The sequence below is a fragment of the Portunus trituberculatus genome, chromosome 41 (genome assembly GCF_017591435.1).
Source record: "Portunus trituberculatus isolate SZX2019 chromosome 41, ASM1759143v1, whole genome shotgun sequence".
NCBI lineage: Eukaryota > Metazoa > Arthropoda > Malacostraca > Decapoda > Portunidae > Portunus > Portunus trituberculatus.
The window spans coordinates 9,884,236-9,909,782 of record NC_059295.1 but is presented as its reverse complement, the minus strand read 5'-3'; the positions used below and the strand labels follow the sequence as shown (position 1 = coordinate 9,909,782).

Genomic DNA, 25,547 nt, shown 5'->3' with positions numbered 1-25,547 from the left:
TTGAACTTGGAAGCAACCAGTCATCCCAGAAAAATTTTAACTTCAACAATGGATTGTATATAATGGGACTTGCTGCATTGTAGTCAAATATGCCATTGCCTGAAGCACTGTGTTGATGTCTATGAATCTTGATGCAAATGTCGTAAATATTAAAGTATTTATGAAGCATTTATAAGTTTTGCAAATGTGAAGATTAATAAGAAAATTTTATTATTTATTTATTTTTTTAATTGGTAGCATGAAATGTAGAGAATAAGAGAGAAAGAAACAAGCCTGGAATCATCTAAGGTTAGAGTTTTTAGCAAAGGTTTAAGAGAAAAGTTCAGCTTCTAAAGCTGGCAGCGTACAATCAAGATGAAATAATGGAAGAAAAAATGAAGTTATTGGAGATGTTTTTGGCCAGATGCCAGAAGTCTAGGGGAGCTAGTTTTCTAAATGTTCACTTGTAGTAAGATCTCATTGTGGCATAAAATCTTTCTGGTTTTATCACTGAGAACCATTTTGATAGAAGGACAAAATGGATTTTAGATTTTATCAGCTACAATTATACATAGTTAAGATTGAAACATAACTAACTGTAGTCTTATTTCAAGACAATTTCAAGTGCAGCTGTTATGTTTTGTATTATCTTACATTTTCTGTGTTCTTACCATCATCATTACAGGTACACAGAGGCCATCACACTAAGGGGTGAGCTGCTTGAGTTACGAGAGAAGCAGGCAAGAGAGCCTGTCATCATGAATGTTGAAAATGTGTTTGGTGAAATAGAGAAGCAAGTTAAGGTGAGATTTGAGAATAAAGGATTTGTTTGATAAATGCCATAAAACATGTATAAACAATTCCTTTTACTCTGCAATGCAAAACATGTTTACCTTTACCAAATGTTTCAATAAAAGTTTAAATTTTATATTAACATAGTTAACAGATTAGTTGTATTCCAACTTAGTTGTTGTAAGCTAGAAAGTAAAATTGATTCTTTTGTCAAATAGTGCTGTGATTGAAAGTTATATGCACCCAATTCTTGATTTATGCAAAATCTAATAATAGGGATTCATGTTTATGCAATGACCATAAATGTGGAAAGTATTGTGACTATGTGAGAAAAATTTATGTGTATGTAGACTGCTTGCCAGTGTTTTGGGACCTTGTGGGGAATTAGCTGTCTGTGGTGTGGAGTTGGACAACTTGTTGCCAAAGTGGTTGAGTTAAAGATCCTTCAATTTTTTTTCTTTTTAATTCTACCTTTCCATACTGTAACGAAGCATTACTGGTATGTTCTAGTATTGCTTTAGTGTATTGTTGTGCAGAGATGAATGCTGAGATTAGTATTATGGGATTCAATATTTAGTTGTACAACATAAACATTTTGATATTTAAGGGAACTGACAATCCAGTGGACCTTTTTTTTCATTTTTTGTTGCTCTTGGTTAGCATCCCTTCTTGCATAAAAAAAATAAATAAAAATAATGATTGATAGAAAGGTAGGTTCATATGATGTGGATTCTCACATCACAAGTCTTCAAGAACTTACTCCTGCATATAATGAGAGGTGGGTGTATGTCACTATACTGGACATCAGTACACAGTGTAGAGTAGCTGTTGTCCAGAAGTCACAAATTGTTATTCAAGCACTTTCAGGACTGAAGCCTCACCTGAAGTCAGTCCCTTTATAACACAAAATGACAAACACATTTTGCTGTCTTGTTTGAATTCAGCAGACTGACTTGCAAAATATTATATGGTAGCTGATAGGGTAATCTTTGAAAAGTTAGAAAACATTTGTTGTTGTCAGCACTTGTGTGATAAGAACATTTATTACAGGAATACTATGAGTCCATAGAGGTAGACTTCAATTCAGCTCTGGACAGACTTGTGAAGGTAGTAGAGAAGTTAACCAAGGTAAAGCAGCTGGTGCTCGGCAGCCGAACCACTCTACAGAACTCTACTCATGAAATATCTAACATCTTTCCTCGCACGTCAGGTAAGGCCAGCGTAATGTAACTTTTGCTTTTGTAAATGTGTTACTTCTCAATTCTACCTTCTTCTGTCATGCTAATTTCTGAAGATACATAATTTTCTTCTTTGCTGAAAATTATTGCCAGTTCATGCCTTGCTTCCTTTGAATCTTTCTATTTGTCTCCTGAGTAATTCACCAATACAGTTTGTAAGAAGAGAAGTTTTTCTTTGATCAACATTTTATATAAGTGTTGAAAAATTTTTGCTATTTAAAAGTTAATTATTGATCATCAGGGTCAAGAGTCACTCTGAGTTCCAGTGGAGTCAACACCGCTCCTCGTCAAAGAGCAGTTCCACCGATGGTTGGAGGCCATGTCCTGCAGCCTGTCATGGTTCCTCTTGCCAAATTAAAAATTGATTGGAATGATAGGAAAAGGAACCACTTTCTTGGTAAGATACAGTTCAATAGAAGCTCTCAAGAACTGTGTGTATGGTAAAAGTGTGTAGTAAGTGACAAACTTGATAGTAGCAGTTGTATGTATTCATAAGCATTGTCTTGCTGTTGAGCATGTAATATTTGCTGGCACTCATTTCTTATTGAATTTCATATTCCTTCTTTGACTTCTTTGAATAGAAGAATTTACTCCAAATTACACAGATTTTGAGCATGAAAGATGAATGTATATCCCAGGACAATTTTGTGATGACTTAGGATTTATCTCTATAATTTACCATATACTATTCCCCAAAGTTTTGTAGTATTCGAGTTTTGTACCAAGTCCTGAATCTTACCATCTTGACTTTCATTATATATGACTCATACATTCAGATAGTTAAAAACAAAAGATATGTCCAATGTATTGTGTATGTATTACTATGTATGATTCTCCTATCTGAACATTCAGATAAATATGGATAAACCATTAGTCAGTAGTCATGCTGGCTTGCATGCAAGAGTATAGAATAGGAGCCTGGAAACACTGCTATTGCATTGCTAAAGAGTACAAACAAAAGAGAGCTGTCTTGCTACTGTGGTGGCTGTGGGCCAATAGAACTGCAAACTTATCGCAATGCTAGATGAATTGTTGCAGAAGTCATGTGAGAACAAAAACACAAGATTTGGTTGAGAAGAGATCTCGGTGAGTTTTAGATGAGATGGTACTGCATGTTTGCATTGCTGTGTTATATTAGATGTAAAGAACACACACACTTGAGGGACAAACAAACTGAAACAAAAAAAGGGAAATATAATGTTTGGAAACACACACAAAAGACATAAAGGTGGACAAGTGAAAAACAAAGGCACACACACACACAAGGAAAAAGAGGCACTACATAGTGGTGTACGTACCAGACAAATGCATGGTCAGTACAGGAATATGAAGAAATGATAAGTGATACAGGAACATGTCTGGAAGAAATGTTGGGTGGCTGTGAACGAACTATAATGATGGGAGATTTTAATTGTAAAGAGGTGTGTTGGGAGGACTGGTCAATGGAAGGATCAGAGACAACATGGGGAAATACACTATTGACACTGGCACAAACACAACACAGTGGGTCACACACACAGAGGAGCATCACACTGGACTTGGTCTTTAGTACAGAGCCAACACACACACACACACACACACACACACACACACACACACACAAAGAAGGTGAGAAAAAATTTGTACCAATAAGACAACATAGAGAAGTTGGAAAGCAGGACTGGTTTAACGATAGATGTGAAAAGGCTAGAACAAGAAAAGAGGATGCATGGAAGAGGTGGAGAAGGAAAAGACGGATTAAGCAGTGGGAAAGTTACAAAAGAGCAAGAAATGAATATGTGTTGATTAGAAGAGAAGAAAGAAAGAAACAAGAAAAGGATATAATTGATAAATGTAAAGACCAACCAAGGCTTTTTACAGACATGTGAACAACAACATCAAAAATAGAGAAAGTATTGAAAGTTTAGAAGTAAATGGAGTATGCAGTGAAGATCCCAGGAAATGGCAGAGGCTATGAATGGATGCTTTCGGAAGGTATTCACAAAGGAGACTGCTTTTGACAAACCACTGGTAATGGAACAGAAAGGGATTATGAAGGAGTTTCAAGTAACTGTGGAGGAGATCAAGAACATGATGGGGAGTTTAGAAGTGAGAAAAGCTGTGGGACCTGATGGGGTATCAGGATGGATTTTAAGAGAATGCAGGGAGCAATTGGCAGAAAAAGTTTGTGAAGTAATTGATGCCTCATTAAGGGAAGGTGTAGTGCCCCAAGACTGGAAAAGAGCTAACATTGTCCCAATCTATAAATCAGGTAACAAGAGAGACCCATTGAACTATAGACCAGTGTCACTTACAAGTGTGGTAGCTAAGATGTGTGAGAGGGTGGTGAAGAATAGATGGACAGACTTCTTGGAGAAAAATGACATACTTTGTGAGTGTCAATTTGGTTTTAGAAAAGGGCGTTCATGCACGACAAACCTGATATGTTACTATTCGAGGGTGATAGATGTAATACAGGAAAGAGATGGTTGGGCTGATGGAATATATCTGGATTTAAAAAAGGCCTTTGATAAGGTACCACACCAGAGACTGATCTGGAAACTTGAAATGGTAGGAGGAGTGCATGGCAGTTTACTAAAATGGATGGAAGACTTTTGGTAGGAAGAGAAATGAGAACAATAATTAAGGACAGACCATCAGAATGGGGATTGGTGGAGAGTGGAGTTCCACAGGGATCAGTGTTGGCACCAGTAATGTTCGCAGTCTACATAAATGACATGGTGGATGGGGTGTCCAGTTATGTGAGCCTATTTGCAGACGATGCAAAATTGTTAAGAAAAGTGAGATGTGACAAAGATTGCGAACTACTCCAGGAAGACTTGGACAGAATATGGAAATGGAGCTGTACATGGCAAATGGAGTTCAACACGACAAAATGCAAGAAAATAGAGTTTGGCAAGAGTGAAAGAAGAATCAGGAGTATGTACAAGATAGGAAATGAAGACATAAAACCAGTCATGAAGAAAAAGACCTTGGGGTGACAATTACCAATGACCTATCGCCAGAGAGACATATAAACAAAATAATTGGAGAAGTATTGAACTTATTGAGGAACATAAGAGTGGCGTCAGATATTTAGATGAAGAAATGATGAAGAAAATAATTACTGCAATGATAAGACCGAGGCTTGAATATGCAACAATACAGTGGGCTCCGAACTTAAAGAAACACATAAGGAAACTAGAGAAAGTACAGAGGGCTGCAACAAAATGGTGCCTGACTTAAGAGATTTGACTTATGAAGACAGACTGAAAAGAATGCAACTTCCAACCCTGGAAAACAGAAGAGAAAGGGGAGACCTGATAGCAATATACAGAGTGATGATTGGCATGGAAAAATGGATAGGGAAGATCTGTGTATGTGGAATGGAAGAATGTCGAGAGGGCATGGGAAAAACTAAAATGGCCACTTATAGGAGAGATGTGAAAAATATAGCTTCCTCATAGAAGGGTGGAAGCATGGAATAGTTTAGACGTGGAAGTGGTCAACGCAAGGAATATTCATGATTTTAAGAAAAAGCTGGACATTAATAGATATGGAGACGGGACAACACGAGCATAGCTCTTTTCCGTATGTTACAATTAGGTAAATACAATTAGGTAAATACACACACACACACACACCCATAGAGAGCGGACGTGCCTCCTGCTCAGAGTGGCATCTAACTAACACTCCACACGCTAAGCAATGTGCTTGAGTGAGACACTCCAAACGACAGAGCGGGAACCACACAAAGGCCAGCAGCCAGAGCAAGTGAACGAGTGTACAGAGTGAACGTGGCCTGGTGGCGTGTACATGGGAGTGATCGGATCCTCCACACTCCAAACACACGGGAACCACACAAAGGCCAGCCATAGCAGCCGCCAACGCATCCCACCACACACACGTAGCTACCAGGCCTGGCCCCCAGTGACCACACACCCACATGCTCCCAGGAAGAGTAAAAAAATGGATAGACGGTAAGAAATAAATTACCAAATTCAAAATATGTTGATGAGGCCCAGGAGCAAAGCCGAAAGTGGCCAGTCAAAGCATGAGTCCATCTTCAACAGGGGCAACAATGCAAGGTAGATTGGTAATGTTGGAGAAGAGATTTGAGGAGTTGGTGAAGGAATTAAAAGTTCAGAGGAGTGAGGAGGAGCAGGATAGAGAATTCCAAGGCTTTGAAGGAAAGAGTTAAGAGACTGGAGGAAAATGAAAACGATTGGTGGATGAGAATGCACACTTGAGAGTGGAGGTTGAAAATACAAGAGACGGTTGGAGGAGAAAATGGAGAGAGTAAAGGAGAAAGATGACTTTAAGGAAATGATTAGTGAGCAGAATGAAAGGTTTGAAAGGAATGGGAACTGAAGAAAACACAATGGACTGAGTCGAGGGAAGCAGAGATGGTTGGATTACAAGAAATAATTAAAGATCAGTTGAAGGAAGACAAAAAAGAAAGGTCCAAGGAACTGGTTAATGTAATGAAGAATAAGGAAACATTGATAAGGGAAATAGCAGAAAAGAAGAAGAGTGTGTTAATATTTGGGATGAAAGAACAAAATATAACATATAAGCCTAAGAGAATTAAGGAAGAATTAAAACGGTAAGAGATCTGTTCAAAAATCTAAATGATGATGAAAAAAGACCTACAAGAAGAAGTGGAAGAGATCCATAGACTGGGTCCGTATAAGGAGGGAGTGAGCAGACCGATTAAAGTAGTACTGAAGTCACAACAATCTGGGAGGATATCCTATATAGAACATCAAAGTTAAGAGAGATAGAAGGTTGTAAAGAGGTGTTTGTGAGAAAGAATAGAAATGAGGAAGAGAGGAGAAGATATAAGGAATTGGTGGAAGAGGCGAGAAGGAAAAATGATGAGCGGTCTGAGGAGGAAAGAGAAAAGTTTTTGGAGAGTTATAGGAGAGAGAGTCAGAAAGTGGTATGTGGAAAGAAGGAATGCGGAGGAACCCCTAGAGGAGCAGTGGGTGGACCGTAATGTATACTAATATAGATGGGATACTGTCAAGTAGATTGGAATTGCAAGACTATATGATGGTGGAGAAGCCTGATATAGTGTGTTTGACTGAGACAAAATTGCATGAAAAACAAAGATAAATTTGGATAATAAATATAATATATGGAGAAAGGATAGAGAGTAAAGGTGGAGGAGGAGTTATGATTATGACGAAGAAATAAATAAATGTGGATAAGGTTTGGTATGGGAAGAACAACGCAGAAGTGATAAGCATAAGGATAAAAAGTGATGGAAAAGAATTAATAATCATGGTGACCTATGTACCTCCTAAAACAAATTCTTGGACATTAAGGAATACGACAATATGATCAAGGATACTTTACAGAGTTTGGAAAGTGTATTATCTGGAAAAAGAAAGGTGATACTAGTAGGAGATTTTAATTGTAAGGAGGTGGATTGGGAAAATCTAGTAAGTGGTGTTGGAGAGGAAGCATGGGGAGAGAGATTTCTTAATCTAATGATGGAAAATATGATGGAACAGAGGGTGAAGGAAAATACTAGATATAGAGATGATGAACCGGCTAGACTGGATTTGGTGTTAACAAGAGAAGTGTACCTATGTGGAGATATACAATACAAATGTCCTTTGGGAAAGAGTGATCATGTGGTTATGGAAATGCAGATAGCAACAACACAGCGAAGGAAAGACGAGACATACAGGAGTGGTAGATTGAATTATAGAAAGATGGACACAGAAAGTTTGAAAAATTATTTCAGAAAATTAGATTGGGAGATGTTACAAATCAGAGAAGTGCAAAAAAAAATGAGATTTTTATGAAATATTATAAAGAAGGAGTTATGAAATTTGTACCAAAGTATAAACCGAGAGAGGAAGGAAGAAAGGATTGGTTTAATGCAACTTGTGTTAAGGCTAAGGAAAAGAGAGATGTGGCTTGGAAAAGATGGAAAAGAGCAGGAATATACTAAATAAGGAGAATTATAGAGTGGCAAGAAATGAGTATGTGAGGGTAAGGAGGAGGAAGAAAGAAAATTTGAAAAGATATTGTAGACAAGAGTAAGGAACATCCAAAATTGTTTTACAGGTTCATAAATGGTAAACTTAAAAGAGAGAGTCCATTGAAAGATTAAAAGGAGAGCAAGGGATAGTAGATGACCCTAAGAATATAGCGGAATTGCTAAATAATAGGTTTCAGCAAGTATTTACTGAAGAAACAATGTTTGTAAAGCCTCAGAATGTACAAGGAAATGTGCACATGGATGACATTAAGATACCTAAAAGGAGTTATATAAAATGTTGGAGGAACTTAAAGATGATAAAGCGATGGGACCAGATGAAGTTTCAGGAAAATTATTGAAGGAGTGTAGAGAAGAATTGATTGATCCATTATATGATATTATAAGGTGTTCATTAGAAACAGGGGAAGTACCAGTAGAGTGGAAGAGAGCTGAAGTGGTGCCCATTTATAAGGGAGGCAGTAAGGAAGAGCCTCTTAACTATAGACCTGTGTCTCTAACAAGTGTGGTCGGTAAGATTTGTGAGAGGGTGATAAAGAAATATTGGATACGGTTCCTGGAGGATCATAAGTTATTATCGGATCATCAATTTGGCTTTAGGAAAGGGAGGTCATGTGTAACAAATCTACTGAGCTTTTATTCAAGAGTGGTTGACAAAATACAAGAGAGAGAAGGATGGATGGACTGTGTATATTTGGATTTAAAGAAAGCTTTTGACAAGGTACCTCACATGAGACTGCTATGGAAATTAGAGATTTATGGAGGACTGAAAGGAAAAGTGTTAAAGTGGATGGAAAACTACTTGAGATGGAGGGAGATGAGAACGGTAATAAGGGATGCAAAGTCGGACTGGTTGGTGGTGGAGAGTGGAGTCCCACAAGGCTCAGTGCTTTTCCTTGTATATATTAATGACATGCCAGAGGGAGTAAACAGTTATATTAATTTGTTTGCGGATGATGCGAAGTTGTGTAGGTGTGTGAAGAGTGAAGAAGATTGTGAAATTTTACAGGCAGATCTGGATAAGATTTGGGAGTGGAGCAAGAGGTGGCAAATGGAATTTAATCTGAGCAAAAGTCATGTGATGGAGATGGGGAAGAGTGGAAGACGGCCAAGAGGGTCATATAAGATGGGTGAAGAAGTAGTGTTGAAAAAGGTGGAAAAGGAAAAGGATTTGGGAGTGATAATACAAGACCATGGGCAGTTTGAGGCTCATATTGATAAGATGTTTGGAGAAACGTATAATTTGATAAAAATATTGGATTAGCCTTCCATTATATGGATAAAGATATGATGAAGAAATTAATTAGTACGGTAATTAGACCAAGATTGGAATATGCTGGAGTGGTTTGGTCCCCTTATAAAAAGAAGCATATAAGGAAGTTGGAGAGATTGCAGAGAATGGCAACAAAAATGGTTCCAGAATTGGCAGAAATGACCTATGAGGAGAGATTAAAAGAAATGAATTTGCTTACCTTGGAACAAAGAAGAGAAAGAGGAGATTTAATACAGGTTTATAAACTGTTGAACGGACTGGATGAAGTGGATAATGAGCAAATGATGTTGAGAGAGGAAAACTTAAATAGAACTACAAGATCGCATAGTAAAAAGATAGCCAAGGGAATATGCTTGAAGGATGTGAAGAAATATAGTTTCCCACAAAGATGTGTGGAGGTGTGGAATGGTTTGAGTGAGGAGGTGGTGTCAGCGAGGAGTGTGCATAGTTTTAAAGGAAAGTTGGATGTGTGTAGATATGGAGACGGGGCCACACGAGTATGATACCCAGGCCCTGTAAAATTACAACTAGGTGAATACACGTGAATACACGCTGGCTTCACAAGCCAGATTCCCCGGCCAGGTGGAGATATTTGGGTGTGTCTCCTTTCATGTGTAGCCCCTATTCACCTAGCAGTGAGTAGGTACGGGATGTAAATCGAGAAGTTGTGACCTTGTTGTCCCGGTGTGTGGTGTGTGCCTGGTCTCAGGCCTATCCGAAGATTGGAAATAATGAGCTCTGAGCTCGTTCCGTAGGGTAACGTCTGGCTGTCTCGTCAGAGACAATGAAACACACACACACACACACACACACACACACACACACACACACACACACACACACACAAACACAATCAACCCAGTGGCACAGGAAGGATTAAGAGACATCGTGGTAAGAAAACAGAAAATTAGAGAGTTGCTAGAAAAGGTGGATGTGAAGAAGGCAATGGGACCAGATGGAGTGTCAGGATGGACACTAAGGGAATGTAGTGAGCAACTGGTAGAACCAATTTGGGATGTAATTAACAACTCTTTAAGGGAAGGGAAGGTACCACAGGAATGGAAAAGAGCCAATATAGTCCCATTATACAAAGGAGGAAAAATGACTGAGCCCCTAAATTATAGACCAGTGTCACTAACTAGTGTGGTGAGTAAGATCTGTGAAATTGTCATCAAAGAAAAATGGTTGGAATATCTGGAGAGAAATGAAATCATAAATAACTCGCAATTCAGTTTTAGAAAAGGAAGATCATGTATAACAAACTTGCTAAGCTTTTATATAAGAGTAATAGATGAAGTACAAGGAAGAGATGGATGGGTGGATGCAGTGTATCTAGATATTAAAAAGGCTTTTGACAGAGTACCACACAGAAGACTCCTATGGAAAATAGAACACATGGGCAGAATTAAGGGAAATATCTTAAATTGGATAACAGATTATTTAACAGATAGGGATTTGAGGACAGTGATAAGAGATACACCATCAAATTGGAGCACTCTAACCAGTGGTGTACCACAGGGTTCAGTGTTGGCACCAATAATGTTTCAAATATATGTCAACGATATACAAGAGGGTTTGAGTAGCTGCATAAATTTGTTTGCAGCTGATGCAAAGCTTTTTGAGAGTTATAAAAAAACAAAATGATTGCATGGAATTACTGAAAGATATTGATAAGTTCTGGAGATGGAGCCAGAAGTGGAAATTAGAATTTAATACTAAGAAATGTACAAGGCTTTCTTCTTCCTCTCATCCCTATTCTGTCCGACTCTCTAATGCAAGAGTTAACCAGTATTCTCAATCATTTATCCCTTTCACTGGTAGACTCTGGAACTCCCTCCCTGCATCTGTATCTCTGACTTCCTACAACTTGTCTTCTTTTAAGAGGGAGGTATCGAGGCATTTGCTCCCCAATTTTGGCTGACACTTAACTCTTTAGAGAGCCAGCACTCAAGTGGGCCTTTTTTTTTTAAAGATTTTATTTCTTTTTTGCTCTTGGCTGGCTCTCTCCCCTGCTTAAAAAAAAAAGCCATGTAATGGAAATTGGTAAAATTAATAGAAGACCTACATGAGGATATAAAATGGGAGAAGAGATTATAATGAAAAAGAAGAGAAGTTAAAGACCTGGGAGTGATTATACAAGACATCCTGACTCCAGAAATACATATAAATGGATTATTTGCTTCAACATACAAGACATCAGGGTAGTATTCAATTACATGGATAAAAGTATGATGAAAAAGATATTAACCACTATGATAAGACCTAGACTAGAATATGCAGCAGTGGTATGGTTGCCATATAGGCAGAAAGATATCAAGAAACTAGAAAGGATACAAAGGGTTCCTACAAAGATGGTCCCTGAAATAAAAGATCTTCCCTATGAAGAAAGACTGAAGGAGATGGAGCTACCAGCTTTGAAAGATAGATGGGAAAGAGGAGACTTAATAACGATGTATAAGTTAGTAATCCGTATGGAGAAGATAGATAGACAAGACCTGGTAACACTGATGGAGCAGGGAGACAGACAAACAAGAGGACATTTCAAGAAAATCATGAAAAGTCAGTGTCATAGGAATATCAAGAAGTTCAGTTTTCCACATAGGACAGTAGACATCAGGAATGGATTAAGTGAAGAGATTGTAATAGCAGGAAGTGTGCACAAATTTAAGAAGTTAGATAAATGTAGATATGGAGACAGGTCACTATGAGGCCTGCTTGAACCCTGTAACATACAACTAGTTAAATGCACAAACCACAGCACTACATCACACCAGAGAGGCACCATTGACAAAAGTGCAGATGAATGGCTGAGTGTGTGTGTTGATTTTCAGAAAGTTTATGCAAAGGGTGTTTATGTGACATCACTTCTAGATCACCTGTAAACAATATGGCTCATCTGGATCTTGATTTTTCTGTTACTAGTAACTTTTGGATTTCTCCTTTGCCAGTTTCAACAATAGAATTATTTCATGCCACTTGCTAAAACTTTCCACATGACAAACCAAATCATACTCAGTCACATCAGATGAAGCCATATGACACCTAGACACACTACCACCAACATCACATCTAGACACATTATAGTCTATATCTCACCTTCCATACCATGCCACACAGCACTCAGCTACACCATACTGCATCACACATAGCCCCAAGCCACACCATAGACACAAAATCACATCATACCTCATATGCCAGTCACATTATACCAGAGTATACACTTAGTCACTTAACAATCTATATCACTCATAGCCACACCTTGTGCCACTGGCATTGAAAGAGCCACACAGCAAGTCTTATCAAATAGTCATATAGCATTTTGTTCTCACATTTGGCATGATGGAACAGAGGAATCTTGCTTGGTCTTGATAAAGTATATAGATAGCTCATTGGTCAGGAGCCAATAAAAGTTTGTAACTTGAATACAGTGGTGCCTTGCAGAAACAGATTTTGCTCAATAATGGACTGGTCAGACTAAGCAATTTTTTTTTTATCGTCATGGCATTTTTTTTTCCCATAAATCCAGTGGACGAATGCACATATGACATGATTAACAAGCCAAAAAAGGCATGCTAGATATCATTGACTCATTTTGATCATATATGATGTACAAAACTTGTAATTAGGTGGGGGTCACTGGAGTGACATGCTTGGTAATAAGTGATCCTGGGCTGCAGCCAAAGTAAAATGTTAGTTGTGCATTTGTTTGAATGTTGTTGAACAAACAAGGATAATGACACTGCCACAGAGAGAGAGAGAGAGAGAGAGAGAGAGAGAGAGAGAGAGACAGTCAGAGACAGACAGGCAGACAGTGCCGCGGGTGACAAATATGTAGATGACAGACTCTGAAACAAAAACACTCCAATCAACTGACTTTTTCCTTCATTTATCAGTCTTTAGTGGTCTGTGATTTAATTTTTTCTTTTGACTGAGGGTAATTCAGTATGAAGTGGGCTACGTTTTCTTTATGTATATGATATAATGAGGAAAGTGTTCATCACTGTGGTGGTGAATGCGATGTAAACAACACAGCTGCCTGATATCTCTCTCTCTCTCTCTCTCTCTCTCTCTCTCTCTCTCTCTCTCTCTCTCTCTCTCTCTCTCTCTCTCTCTCAAGAAGTACTTGTTTTTTTCCACGTTGCAGATTACTGCCTAAGATTAACTGTAAGAGTGGTCATGTGGTGAGTTTGCAGCAGGGCAATATTCTAAAGCAAGTTTGCATAAGGTGAGAGCCTGTGAGGTATTGGGCCTGTCACTTTATCGGTGTCACACTTCCCTGCTGAGATGTCACTTTTCTATAGAGAACATGCCTTAATTTTTTTTACCTCTAAGGCAATGTAGAACAAATGTTAGAAGGATTTCAGAAGTAATTTCAGAAACACACCAATTTATATAGAAAACAGGGAGAGGAAGAAAGACAGAGACATGGTAAGGAGGTGGAGCAGCATTAGATAAAGAAGGCAAGCCCGTGATCTATGGAGAGGTGGCAATAGTATGGAGGAAGTCTACTCTGACTCTGACAATCTATCATCTTTCTCTCTTCCTCTTTCACTTCAGCAAAGTCCTTCATGCAGTCATTAAAGGCTTGTTAAAGATGCCTCTGGACCACATGGGAATTGACCATTATAACAAATGGAAGCTGTATCTTTTAATTCATCTATTCTTGGAAGACAAATTTTTATTACTGTACACTTCTTAAACAATAATGAATTATTTTATTTGAACATTGAGTGTAGAATAAGATGCATTAAATTATAAAAAAAAAACAATTACATTATTAAAAAGAGTAAATTACTGAAAAAGGGAAAAAGGGGTGTTTAAGGGTCTCACAGACAAACAGCTCTCAGTAACGGACAGTTCGTGGCAATGGACAACCCCTCACCCCTGAAGTATCTTGTATTGTGAGGCACCACTGTATTTGAAGCGTTGCGTGACGGAGGGAGTTAAGCGCCACCATAGATGAAATTGAGTTATGTATAGCACTGTCTTCGCCAGAGTCTCAGCTTTCCAGCAGTACCAAACTTTGGAGTAAGCACCAACGCCTTCATGGTAAAAAATCCCATAACGTAACATTAACTTTTCTCCGTACTGTTGCTCCATCTGTCATGCATCAACCCAGCCTTCACGAGGGGAGATAAGTGACAAGCCGAGTGACCAATCCCTTGCTGTGTAGCGTACCGCATAGCTCTGCCTCGGCCAATCACTGTCTGCCGTGCATCCCCAGCTGCCCGCAGCCCGCCACCAGCCAAGCCAGTCTATGCTATTGTCTCCGCAAACCCCGTGATTAATAACTTTTTTTGTGTTTTTTTTATAACGTTGGTCAGTAGATACCGTGTTATGGCTTCTAACAGTGGTGAGGGGAGTGCCGAAGCGGGCTTATTACGACGCAAAACAGGGCCCAGCCCTAGTGAGTGGAATAGAATTGTGGCAAAAACCAAACGGAACACCGGCCAGGAATACGTGAGCCGAGATACAGGGAAAGTTGTAAAAAAGCGTGAGGAAGGGCTTGCATGCAAGGATGGTTGCTATGATAAGTTGGGCTGAGATAACATTAGGAAAATACATGAATCCTTTTGGCATATTTCTTTTCCTTTTTTCATGTCATCTACTCTACTTTTTTTCCTCTTAATCTCTCTTTTGCAATTTTGAAGATCTTTTTTATTGTTTTATTGTTATTTTGTATTTTGCAAGGATGTGATTATGATTGTGTGGGTTTGGAGTCATGTTGCAAGCACTATAGTAGGATATTGATTGAATAAAAGAAGAGGAGAAAAACGCGATCAAAGTTTTGCGACATTCAGAATGCGATAGCTATAAAACGGATCAAGCTAGAGAGCTGAGATTGGTCTTAAATAAAAGCTTAGGATGTTTATTTTATGCATGGTAATATAGTTTTTCAACAACCTATCATAGTTCTGAGATATAAACCAATGACCACATTTTTTGCCGATTTAACACTGAAAAAAAGTAAAAAAATAATTTCACCATTAATCCTTTCATATTTTGGCAAGATGATGTGTTTGATTTTATGACAGGCATAAAGTAGACATTCTAAGCTTTCTTTTAAGACCAACCCCAACTCTTTAGCTTGATCTGTTATTGAGGTATCACATTCCAAATGTCGCAAAAATTTGACTGCGTTTTTCTCAGTTTTTTATTTTTGGCGCTTATCGCCCTACGTCACGCAACATCTCATTTGTAAATCAGCGAGTGTCTGTACTTCCATTTTGTCCGGTAATAGATGTAGAGTAAATAAGGTACGTACAGGTGAACTTTCTACTGATATTTTCAAGGCTGCATCACTCTACCAAACTTGTCTTTCATGAAAGATTTAATGTTTTCAGAAATTGAAACGGGGCTCTTTATCCTATTGTTTTGAATGAAGGTTTATCAGTTGGTGTCATAAAAAAATAGTAGTAGTGATGTGGGTAAATGAGTATGAACACATGCTGCTAGTTGATGATGAATGATGTTTGAGATGTTGTGTAGTACTTTGATAATCATTAAAGTTTCTAATTTACAAATTTATTAATTATTTATTTCTAGTTGGTGAAGGCAATGAGCATAACATGTCAACCATTGGAGAGCAGTCATCACCTGAAAACAATGAAGTGAGTGAGGAGCAGCAATCTTTGGATGCTGAAGATGACCAAGCTCAGCATGATGTATCAGCTGTCACTGATAACAACACACCTGAACCTCAGTCTGAGCACGATCATCTTGATACAAGTACCGAGGCCAGGCTTAGTGAGGACCAGCCTAGTAGATACAATCTAAGAGATAAAACACCCTCACCACTTGAACAGGTATTTGATTCCAAACTCTGCTTACAGTATCTTTTCTTTCATGTGGCTGGGATGTCTAGAATCAGTAAAGGAAAACTATGGCATTGAAATGAAGCACATACTAATTGTTTATTAACCATTTGTATGCTAACTCCTTGTTTTGGACTCAATCTACTTTGATAAACTGCTTCATAACCTTAGTACTTAGTCATTCCACTGAGCTGCTGCTTTTTTTTTTTTTTTTTATACCATGTGGACTTTTCACGGGAATTTATGGGCTAAAGGGGGTACTTTTTGGGGTACCTCTTATCTCAAAGCTCACCCGCTAGGAAACCGTTGCCCTGAGTGAGGAAGCCCAACCTACACTCAGACCGTGGACAGGATTCGAACCCGTGCACTTGGAGACCCCGCGGACCCCAAAGCACGCATGGTTCCACTGTACCACGGCGGCTCAAAGGATATTTTAGATTGTTTCTGCATGTGTAATAATATTTTGTTTTCTGTACATATTTTGATGGGCACTTCAGACATTAGAAAACATGCTGTAGAACCTCAGTTCTCAAACTGAGAACTGAGGTTCTACAGGGTGGGGGATCAACTTGCACCTGTGAGTCTCACTCTCAGAGGAAAATTAATTCCTTCCTGGCAGGGGACCTATATATAGACGCTTAGAAAATGGGTTTTTTGTTGGATCGTCTGTATATAGATGTTTTTTCTTATTTTACTGTACTAAGTTGTAGCATGATATATAAAGACGATTCCTTACAAGTAAGAAAATTCATAAAATAAATCATAATTTGGCATCTCAAATACCCAAACACTGGTCACCACAGCCTCTCAAGATCAGTCATTGCTTGTGCTTTGTCGATGGTGGATGTGCTACGCACATAAGCAAATTCTGAAAATTTTTGCATTTTTTCCACTTATTTCATATTAGCCTATCATGTCAAGGAGAAAGAATTGTACCACATGCCAGCAACGTTGCTTAAAAATGAATAGGTACAAAACAAGTATGTATGTGAAAAATATGAAGAAAAGTGGAAGTAAATTACATCCAGGTCATGAATTCTGGATGTGAGTAACTCCAAACATTCATACAGATACAGTAATACCTTGAGATACGAACGCCCCAACATACAATTTTTTTATATATGACGAAAAATTTAATATACTTTATGCCTCGAAATACGAAGATATTTCTAAGATACGAATAGCCATCGGTAGGTGGCGCAGCGATCGCTCGGCTATGCGTGTCCACCTGAACATTCAATTCGTGTTGTGTATCATTGTTCATCCTTTATGTATGTATGTGTCTGTGCTCCTCAGCAGTTTGTATTTCTTAAGTTTTATGAAAATCAAGACCTCATGATCATGGGTCCCAAAAGTAAAAATAAGGTTGCTGAAAAGAAGAAACTTAAGAAGAGTCTCGTAATGGATATGAAACACAAGATAATTGCAAAATATGAATGTGGTGTGCGCTAATGCTACTAGTAACTGTAAAGTCAAATCATTGTTGGTGTATCATTCTGAGAACTCCAGGCCTTTTAAAACACATAAGGTGTTAAAAGAGAAACTCCAGTTCATGTGGCGTGCCAATGTAAGGCATGGGTAACTCGCCAATTCTTCCTCCGTACTACATATAAGAAGTTCTGTCACAGCATTGGTAAGTGCGAATGCATGTTTAACATGCATTTCGCTTGCGCTAACTCGCCAGATTTGGCGAGAAACACATAAAATAGCCTGTATTCACATACTGATTACACTTGGAAATTCAATAAATGAGTGAGTACAAATGGTGTTCTGCTCACAAACAACTCTTCCTCTTTGCAATGCAATAAACCAAAAGTCTCTAGATGCTATGGTTACCAAAATATCACAGGTTGAATGAGGTGGTATTATCAGTTTATGTGGCCTTGTGTCTGATTGGGTTCAGCGGCCTTGGCTAGAGCGATAGAAAACGGGCCCTTTCTCTCTCTCTCTCTCTCTCTCTCTCTCTCTCTCTCTCTCTCTCTCTCTCTCTCTCTCTCTCTCTCTCTCTCTCTCTCTCTCTCTCTCTCTCTCTCTCTCTCTCTCTCTCTCTCTCTCTTTTTTTTTTTTTTTTTTATTTAAACAAAACTTAATACAAAGGAACATGTACCCAAAGGCGCACTGTCGTGTGCTACCTATTCTAAGGGTACTACAATCTATTTCTCTACAATATTTACAGGACTTAAAAATAGATAATATACAAGATGGTCAGCATGTAAATGGAGCACTATTCGTTTCACTTCACTAGCACTATTCACGCACTGCACTACACTGAGTGTCACGTCACAAAGAGTGTCAGAGGAGTTGGCAGTGTCTGTCTCCACTTATGTGCCATCAGTTTGACACTGTGTGTGTTCATCTCCTGGACGTGAGGCACCGCGGCCGTGAACAAGTTCCACATCCTGGAGACGCGTCCTGCGAAGGTGCGTTGATGCTGACACCCGTGGGATCGCGGCACCTCCATTGAACACCGTTCTCGTGCTCCGTGCGGTGACTCTTAGAGGATGACGCAGCCCTGCCAGATGTGGCACTCTTTGCACCTGTGCCTTATGGAACACTACGATCGCCGCCACGTCTCTGCGGTGTTCCAGTGAATCAAGGGGACGCTCAGGCTCTGGGTGAGGTGGTAGTGCAGCATCTACTAGCCGTATGGCGCGGCGTTGGATGCTGTCCAGTCTCCTTCTGTGTGTGGCGGCACAGGACATCCAGGAGAGAGCTGCGTATTCAAGGTGGGGCCGCACCTGTGCCTTGTACAGCAGCAGTCTCCCCTTCCTGTCGAGGAAACTGGCGATCCTTCTGAGAGCGGAGATCCTGTGAGAGGCTTTCTTGGCAATGGTTTTGACATGCCTGTCAAACCTCAGCCCTCGATCCACCTCCACTCCAAGTATCTTGATTTCATCTTGGAGTGGGAGAGCAGCAGCGCCAAAAGACAACTTTCCTGCCATTGCTGCCATGGCGGCTGGGGACCGAGAGACAACCATTGCTTGTGTCTTCTCCGGTAGCGAATGTCACTTGCCATCGAGCACCCCACTCCTTTATCACTCGTAGCTGCTGATTGATGGCCTCAGCAGCCCGCCCACTCTCTCTCTCTCTCTCTCTCTCTCTCTCTCTCTCTCTCTCTCTCTCTCTCTCTCTCTCTCTCTCTCTCTCTCTCTCTCTCTCTCTCTCTCTCTCTCTCTCTCTCTCTCTCTCTCTCTCTCTCTCTCTCTCTCTCTCTCTCTCTCTCTCTCTCTCTCTCTCTCTCTCTCTCTCTCTCTCTCTCTCTCTCTCTCTCTCTCTCTCTCTGCCTGTCGCCTGTCCTGATACCACTCGTTCAAAAATGTCTCCCTGCAACATGGTGAGTGGGCTGAGGTGTAGAAGTAAGGCGCGGGAGAGGTGGCAGAATTGGGCACTGTGAAATCACTGTCGCTCCCACTATCCATCGTGGGAGTTGGTGACACAGTGATGTATAGCATGTGTGTACTCCTGATGAATGTTGCCAGCTCACAAGCAAATTAAACGGGAAGAAAACAGCCAAAATATAACCCAAATATGCCTAAGTGTCTATCGATGTGGCCACAAAATGAAACAAACTCCTCCCATCTCCTCTGCCTACCTCCTCCACCCACACTTAGCCCATGCAGGGGAAACATTATTGTAAACAAACCTCTCAGGGCATTCTGCAGTCTGTTTTCTTCTCTCCTTTGCTTACCTACTTCAAACTTCATTTCTTCTATGAATAATGTCTACAGGGCCCAGTAAAGGGTCATTTATGAGCTCTCTGTGACACACTAGAATAAATACAGTACAAATAAGTTATAATACGGTACCTAATGTTGGGGGCTGCCTAAACATATATAATTTTTCACATTGATTCTTCAGTTCACAATATGTATTTTTGCAATATGTGTGGGTTTTTGTCAACCATAAAGGTGTATTTTGGGGGGTAAGTGCTGTATCTCTAGGTCAGAAATGATTTATCCAGAAAATTATGTTAAATGACACAAAACATATCAGAAGATATTGTTTAGTCCATGTAGATATTTTCTTTGTTACTGATCTTGTGAGGCAAGCCTTACAGAGTGACACAAAGAGAATAATCCGCTGAGGCAGAAAGTACACACAAAACTTGCTTTTTGTCTTTACTTAAACTAAGGTAAGATGCACACAGTAACACTTGGGGCCTGGAAAAAACTCTACTGCCGCTCTTGGGATGTGTTGGCAGGTGGGATAACGTGTGTTCAGCTGGACTGGTTGTGGCCATTTCTGTCTCTTGGGATGCTCTGCCTACCCTTACATACCTCTGAAACTTGGGTCACTGACATCACACCTGCCTAGGTGGCACCACACCCCGCGGCAACGACATCTTGCTAACATTTAAAGGCCATTAACCACCACCAATAATACAACCATCATTCATTATAAACAACTGCTCAATATCACAAATAAAGGACAAAGGTATGTGGTTGATAACCATACATATACACACATGTACATACCCTCATGCACGTTCACACATACACACGTGCATGCACACGCTTACTACCAAACTGAAGGTGATCATAACACATATCTTGTTGCTGAGAAAAGCTATTGGGAAAAGTGCAGTTGTGTAGTAATTATGGCGTTGTGGGTCTTGGAGAGAGTCGCAGGTGGCTTGGGTTTATTCCTGAGTGCTGAAAACTTTGATTGTTGTAATATTTTGCAACTACAGGGAATCCTCGTGATTCAACCATTTGCAGTTCGAATTATCGCCAATTTGAACTCAGTTAATTAATACCCAATCCTCAAGGTTTGATCGACTAACTTGCCAATTCGACATTCATATCTTGTGTGCCATCCACCCGCTCAAATCTGTTGCCACCCCAAATTCGCCACCAGCCTGCCAGGCGGAAGTGTAAACCGACGCTACCCTGTGTGTCGTTTCCTCTGCCTCATTCTTGCCCCAGCCATCGTCCAGGCAGGCCACGCTCTGCTGTTCCACTTCCTGTCTCCACGCCGCTTTGACTATGCCACGCAAAGCCACCTCCAGCCCCAGCCCTAAGAAGCACAATTTCCTGCCTTTCAAAGATAAGCTTGAGCTTGTAAGAAAGTGTGAGGCAGGTATAGCTCATAGTGTCGTTACAATGCAAATGGGTGTTCCTAGATCAACAGTATCAACAATTTGGAAGAACAGGGACAAGTACCGCGAGACTGCTGCATCAACAACTTCCACGACTTCCCTTGTTCTCTGCGGCTCAAGGGACTCCCGTCTCCCGTTTGTCAGAAAATAAAAGTTGTTTTTTTGCAAGTGTTTTTATTTCCAAAAATGTACTCTACAGCACCCTAATGTATTTAATAAAAAAAGTTAGATATAAATGAAGCCTTTAATAGTACAGTGGTGCCTTGGAATACAAACTTAATCCGTTCAAAATTTTGTTCTTACTCCAAGACGTTCTTATTCCAAAGCATCAAAATATATGTATTCTTATGGAAGAAATTATAATTCGTTCCAAACCACCTCTCAAGACCAAAAAAATTGTATTTTTCACCTAATTTCTTACTTTTTGCATACTATATATATTACTAGTACTACTATTATGCTATAACTATAGGAGATCGGAAAATAAAGCACGAAATAAAGCAAAATGTAATATAATGAAAATTCAACTTCTTGTGGTCAGAAACAAGCATCACCACATCCTCATGTGACTCCATCAAGCCAGCACTGCACACTCTTATATAAGCCAATAAGTTTTCTTTGATATTCTGCATTCATTATGGAAAATAAATCAGGGAAGTAAGCAAATTGTAATGTGAAAATTCAACTTCTTCGCGGTCAGAAACAAGTGTCAACACATCCTCCTCAGACGACTCCATCACGCCAGCACTACGCATTCTTATCTAGACCAATAACGAGATAAAAATAACAATTCCAATATTGTCATGCATCATAATATGTTTCTGAACTGCTTACTTATCCATGGAAATACATGTATGTATATCTTATATCTCACCAAGAAATAAAAAAATGATAAAATACAGCACACTGACATAAGTGCTCTCACCATCCTCACGCTTGGTGCCCTCACACTTCCACAAACATATTCTTGTAAAGCTGATACATGATTAGCTAAGTGGCCACCATCTTGAAAACAATGGGCCAATGACAGACTTTGATATATGACAGATAGCCTCAAGCATAAACAAGCTGTGTGGCATAAAGTAGCGTGCATGGTCCAGATATAAGATATATCTGGACCGTGGGGGCACGGTTTCTGAAAAATGCCATGATCATGCCTGACGGGCTCTAATGTAAGAGCCACAATCGTGCCTGACAGGCTATAAGGGTTAAGGATTTTAATTCATGAGCTGGATACTCTCTCTTCCCCTTGGATCTTCTAGAATCTTCCATACGTCTGTCTGTATGTCTCGTGACCATGTGCTGCTACGCTAGGCAGTGATCTTAATAACAAAAAAAAACTTTAATACTATTATCCCAGGCACTACAAAACAACCAAACAACTGCAAACAACACTCCTGAGGCACTGAAGTAGCGTGGTGCCTCAGCATGCAGTCAGCTGATAGCGCAGTGCTGTGTGCAATCTGTTGACCGCGTTTGATATTGTTCGCACTCCAAAGCAAAGTTCATCCTCCAATGCAAAAAAAACACGATTTTTTGTTTGTAATCCAAATTGTTCTTACTCAAAAGCATTCGTGCTCCAAGGTACCACTGTACTGATTTAGTGTAAGTTAGTGTTTTTTAGAGGTTATAGTGATGTTTTTGGGGGGTCTAGGCTGGAGGTTGGTCCCTATCCCCCCTAGTTCTTAAGTATCTTATGGGAAAAGTTGCTTCACGATTCAAAGAAATGCTGATTCGACTGATGAAAAACTGCCCTAACCCCATCAAATTGGGAGGATCCCCTCTATATGGATTTATCTTTTTCAAAGATTGAATTGCTGTTGTACCCACATTGTTTCTCTTTGAATATATAAAAATGAAAGAAACAATAAATTAATAATAAACAGAAGCTTTTGCTTTGTCTTTTTTGTATTTAAAATTAGTTACTTTAGTTGAGAACTGAATTGTATGGAAACCAAAGCCATTATGAGTTAAAAGTTTTGTTCCAAAGGAGATGTTTTTAATAATAAAGGTTCCACTGTATATTTGTATTGAGAAGTAAATCTAGTTAACAAACTTACTAATGAGATGATCTAATACTTCTTGTGTGAAGATTAAAAAAACACTGGCAGCTTTCCTCTGTCATGCTTTCCAGAATGCAGTGCCTCTTTGGAGTGTGCAGAAGTTATTTTAGGCTTGATGGTTCCTGCTGATTGCACTGAGACTGAATCTTGAGATAGTGACTGGAGATGTTTCAGTTGCTATGCTCAGATAGGCATTCTTACAGCTGTCGCAATGAGCTACCTTGAGGCTGTTGGTTGACTTGTGGTTGCTATCACAAGATTCTTGCAGCTGTATTACCTTATATTGTTTCTTAGTCACTTTATTGTGATTCTATGTTTGATTCTGTGTTTAGGCTTGATGGCTTCTTGCATTTTCCTTTATTTTTTGTTTTTATGTTCTCATGATTATTAAATGACAATATTTTCTCTCCTTAGACACCAAGCCCATTAGAAATACAAGTCAGCAATAGAGGACAGAGACCATCAAGAAGAAGAAGGGGAAGAGGGTCAAGAAGAGGGCGAGGCTTCAGTTCCAGACTTTCAAAGACCCTTGCTGCTGAAAGCCCAAGACAGTCGGTAAGTAGAATTCATCTCATTAGCAGACATGTTCATATTGATTTAACTGATGTATATTAACCCTTAAATGGAAACGCCCAACTTCACTCACACGAATTGTGTCCTGACTCCATGTGGACCCACTGAAAAAAAAAAAAATATATATATATATATATATATATATATATATATATATATATATATATATATATATATATATATATATATATATATATATATATATATATATTTATATGTGTGGATCATCTTTCTTGAGTTACACTTGATCAAATTTGAAAAAGAAAACATCTTGTAGAATGATGAAAGTAAAAACACAAATTTATGTTCATATTTAATTTTCATGATTTATTAAAAAAGAAAAAAGATTACCATATAATGTATAAATAAAAATTCTTTGGAAAGAAAAATAAGAAAATTGAATATTCGCTAACTAAAATGGTTGCTCTTTCTAAGAAATAGTGTGTAATTCCTAATTTGCTTCTCAATTGTGGTGCTCTGACCAAATGAAAATGAACAATTTTTGTTTCTCATTTTGATAAATGAACAGGTAAATAAACAAATAAACAGAACCTGCATACCCTTAACGTGGTTTATTATGATAACTTTTAATTGAACATATTACTAAAACCATTATTTCATTATTTCAAAATTATTTATAAATTGTATGTTCTACATCCCAATTGTGGTGCTCTGAACAAAAGAAAGGTGATTCCTGAAAATGTGATTTTCTATAAATAACGAAGTCAGCTGTGACTGGCTAATAGGCTTTAGTGAATGTTATTTCACCAGTGAGATCTACAGTTACCTCAGCCAACAGCCGCTGTATTCTCTCATCAGACAATCCACAGGGATGTGACATCAAATTTACCTATCAAAGAAACCAGAAGAAAAAAAATTGTAAAATCTATTATACACATGTAGAACGAGAGAATAACTGTACCAGGACTCTTATCAAATCCCAGAGAACAAATTTAGCATGAGTTAGAGGCACTAGGACCCTGCATATCACATATACTGGCCTACAAACAATGTTTCCCTGTATGCATGTTCATGAGTTAATATTTTGCAAACGGACTTTGTGGGTCCACCTGGAGTCACAGCCTTTACCTAGGAAGGAAAGAGCATCGCCAGCGAGGGACCTGTCTGTCTTCCTCTAGCTCTGGTCACCAACAGACACTGCACTCAGATCCATACACCTTGGAGCCAGATGTGCGTGAAAAATGGTACGCTTTTTCAAAACCACTAATTAGTGATTCCATGTGGAGTCATGTTCCCGTTTAAGGGTTTAAAAATATATTTGCCACATTTGTTCATTGTGGCATTTGCCAGTGTCTTGCAACACCTACTGGCTTTGTTGAGATGATACCAGATGTAGCTCAGTAAACACTCCACTTCCAAATTTAATTCATACAATGTTTAGTGCATACATATACCTACATGTTAGGGAAATGTTTAGCATGTATATACAGTAAGTCCTCGTTTTACACTAGTTTAGTATACAATAAATTTGCAGATACGATAATTGACAATTACTACCATTTTTTCAATTTACGATAAAAAAATCGCACTTACGATATTTGAAATTCCCGCCACCTGTGATTGTGGCGCTGCACTGTGACCAAAAGTCGGACCAACAACAAACCAGTCACTTTCGCGCCAGCATGACGAATAACAGTGAGACTGTGCTCGGTGATTTACTTACATTATTCTCTGCATTTAAGACCAATTCCTGTCCAAAATGT

General features: G+C 39.0%; 1 protein-coding gene across 2 annotated transcripts in view; it reads left to right on the top strand.

Annotated features, from left to right (window-relative positions):
* The window catches only part of LOC123516622, a 68,609-nt gene that overhangs the window by 13,475 nt on the left and 29,587 nt on the right, over positions 1-25,547 (top strand). For both annotated transcript variants that reach the window (XM_045276182.1, XM_045276184.1), the window contains exons 4-8: positions 665-782; positions 1,822-1,981; positions 2,251-2,406; positions 15,821-16,080; positions 23,665-23,805. In XM_045276182.1, the coding sequence (XP_045132117.1) occupies positions 665-782; positions 1,822-1,981; positions 2,251-2,406; positions 15,821-16,080; positions 23,665-23,805 (835 nt within the window). The remainder of the gene's footprint in view (positions 1-664; positions 783-1,821; positions 1,982-2,250; positions 2,407-15,820; positions 16,081-23,664; positions 23,806-25,547) is intronic.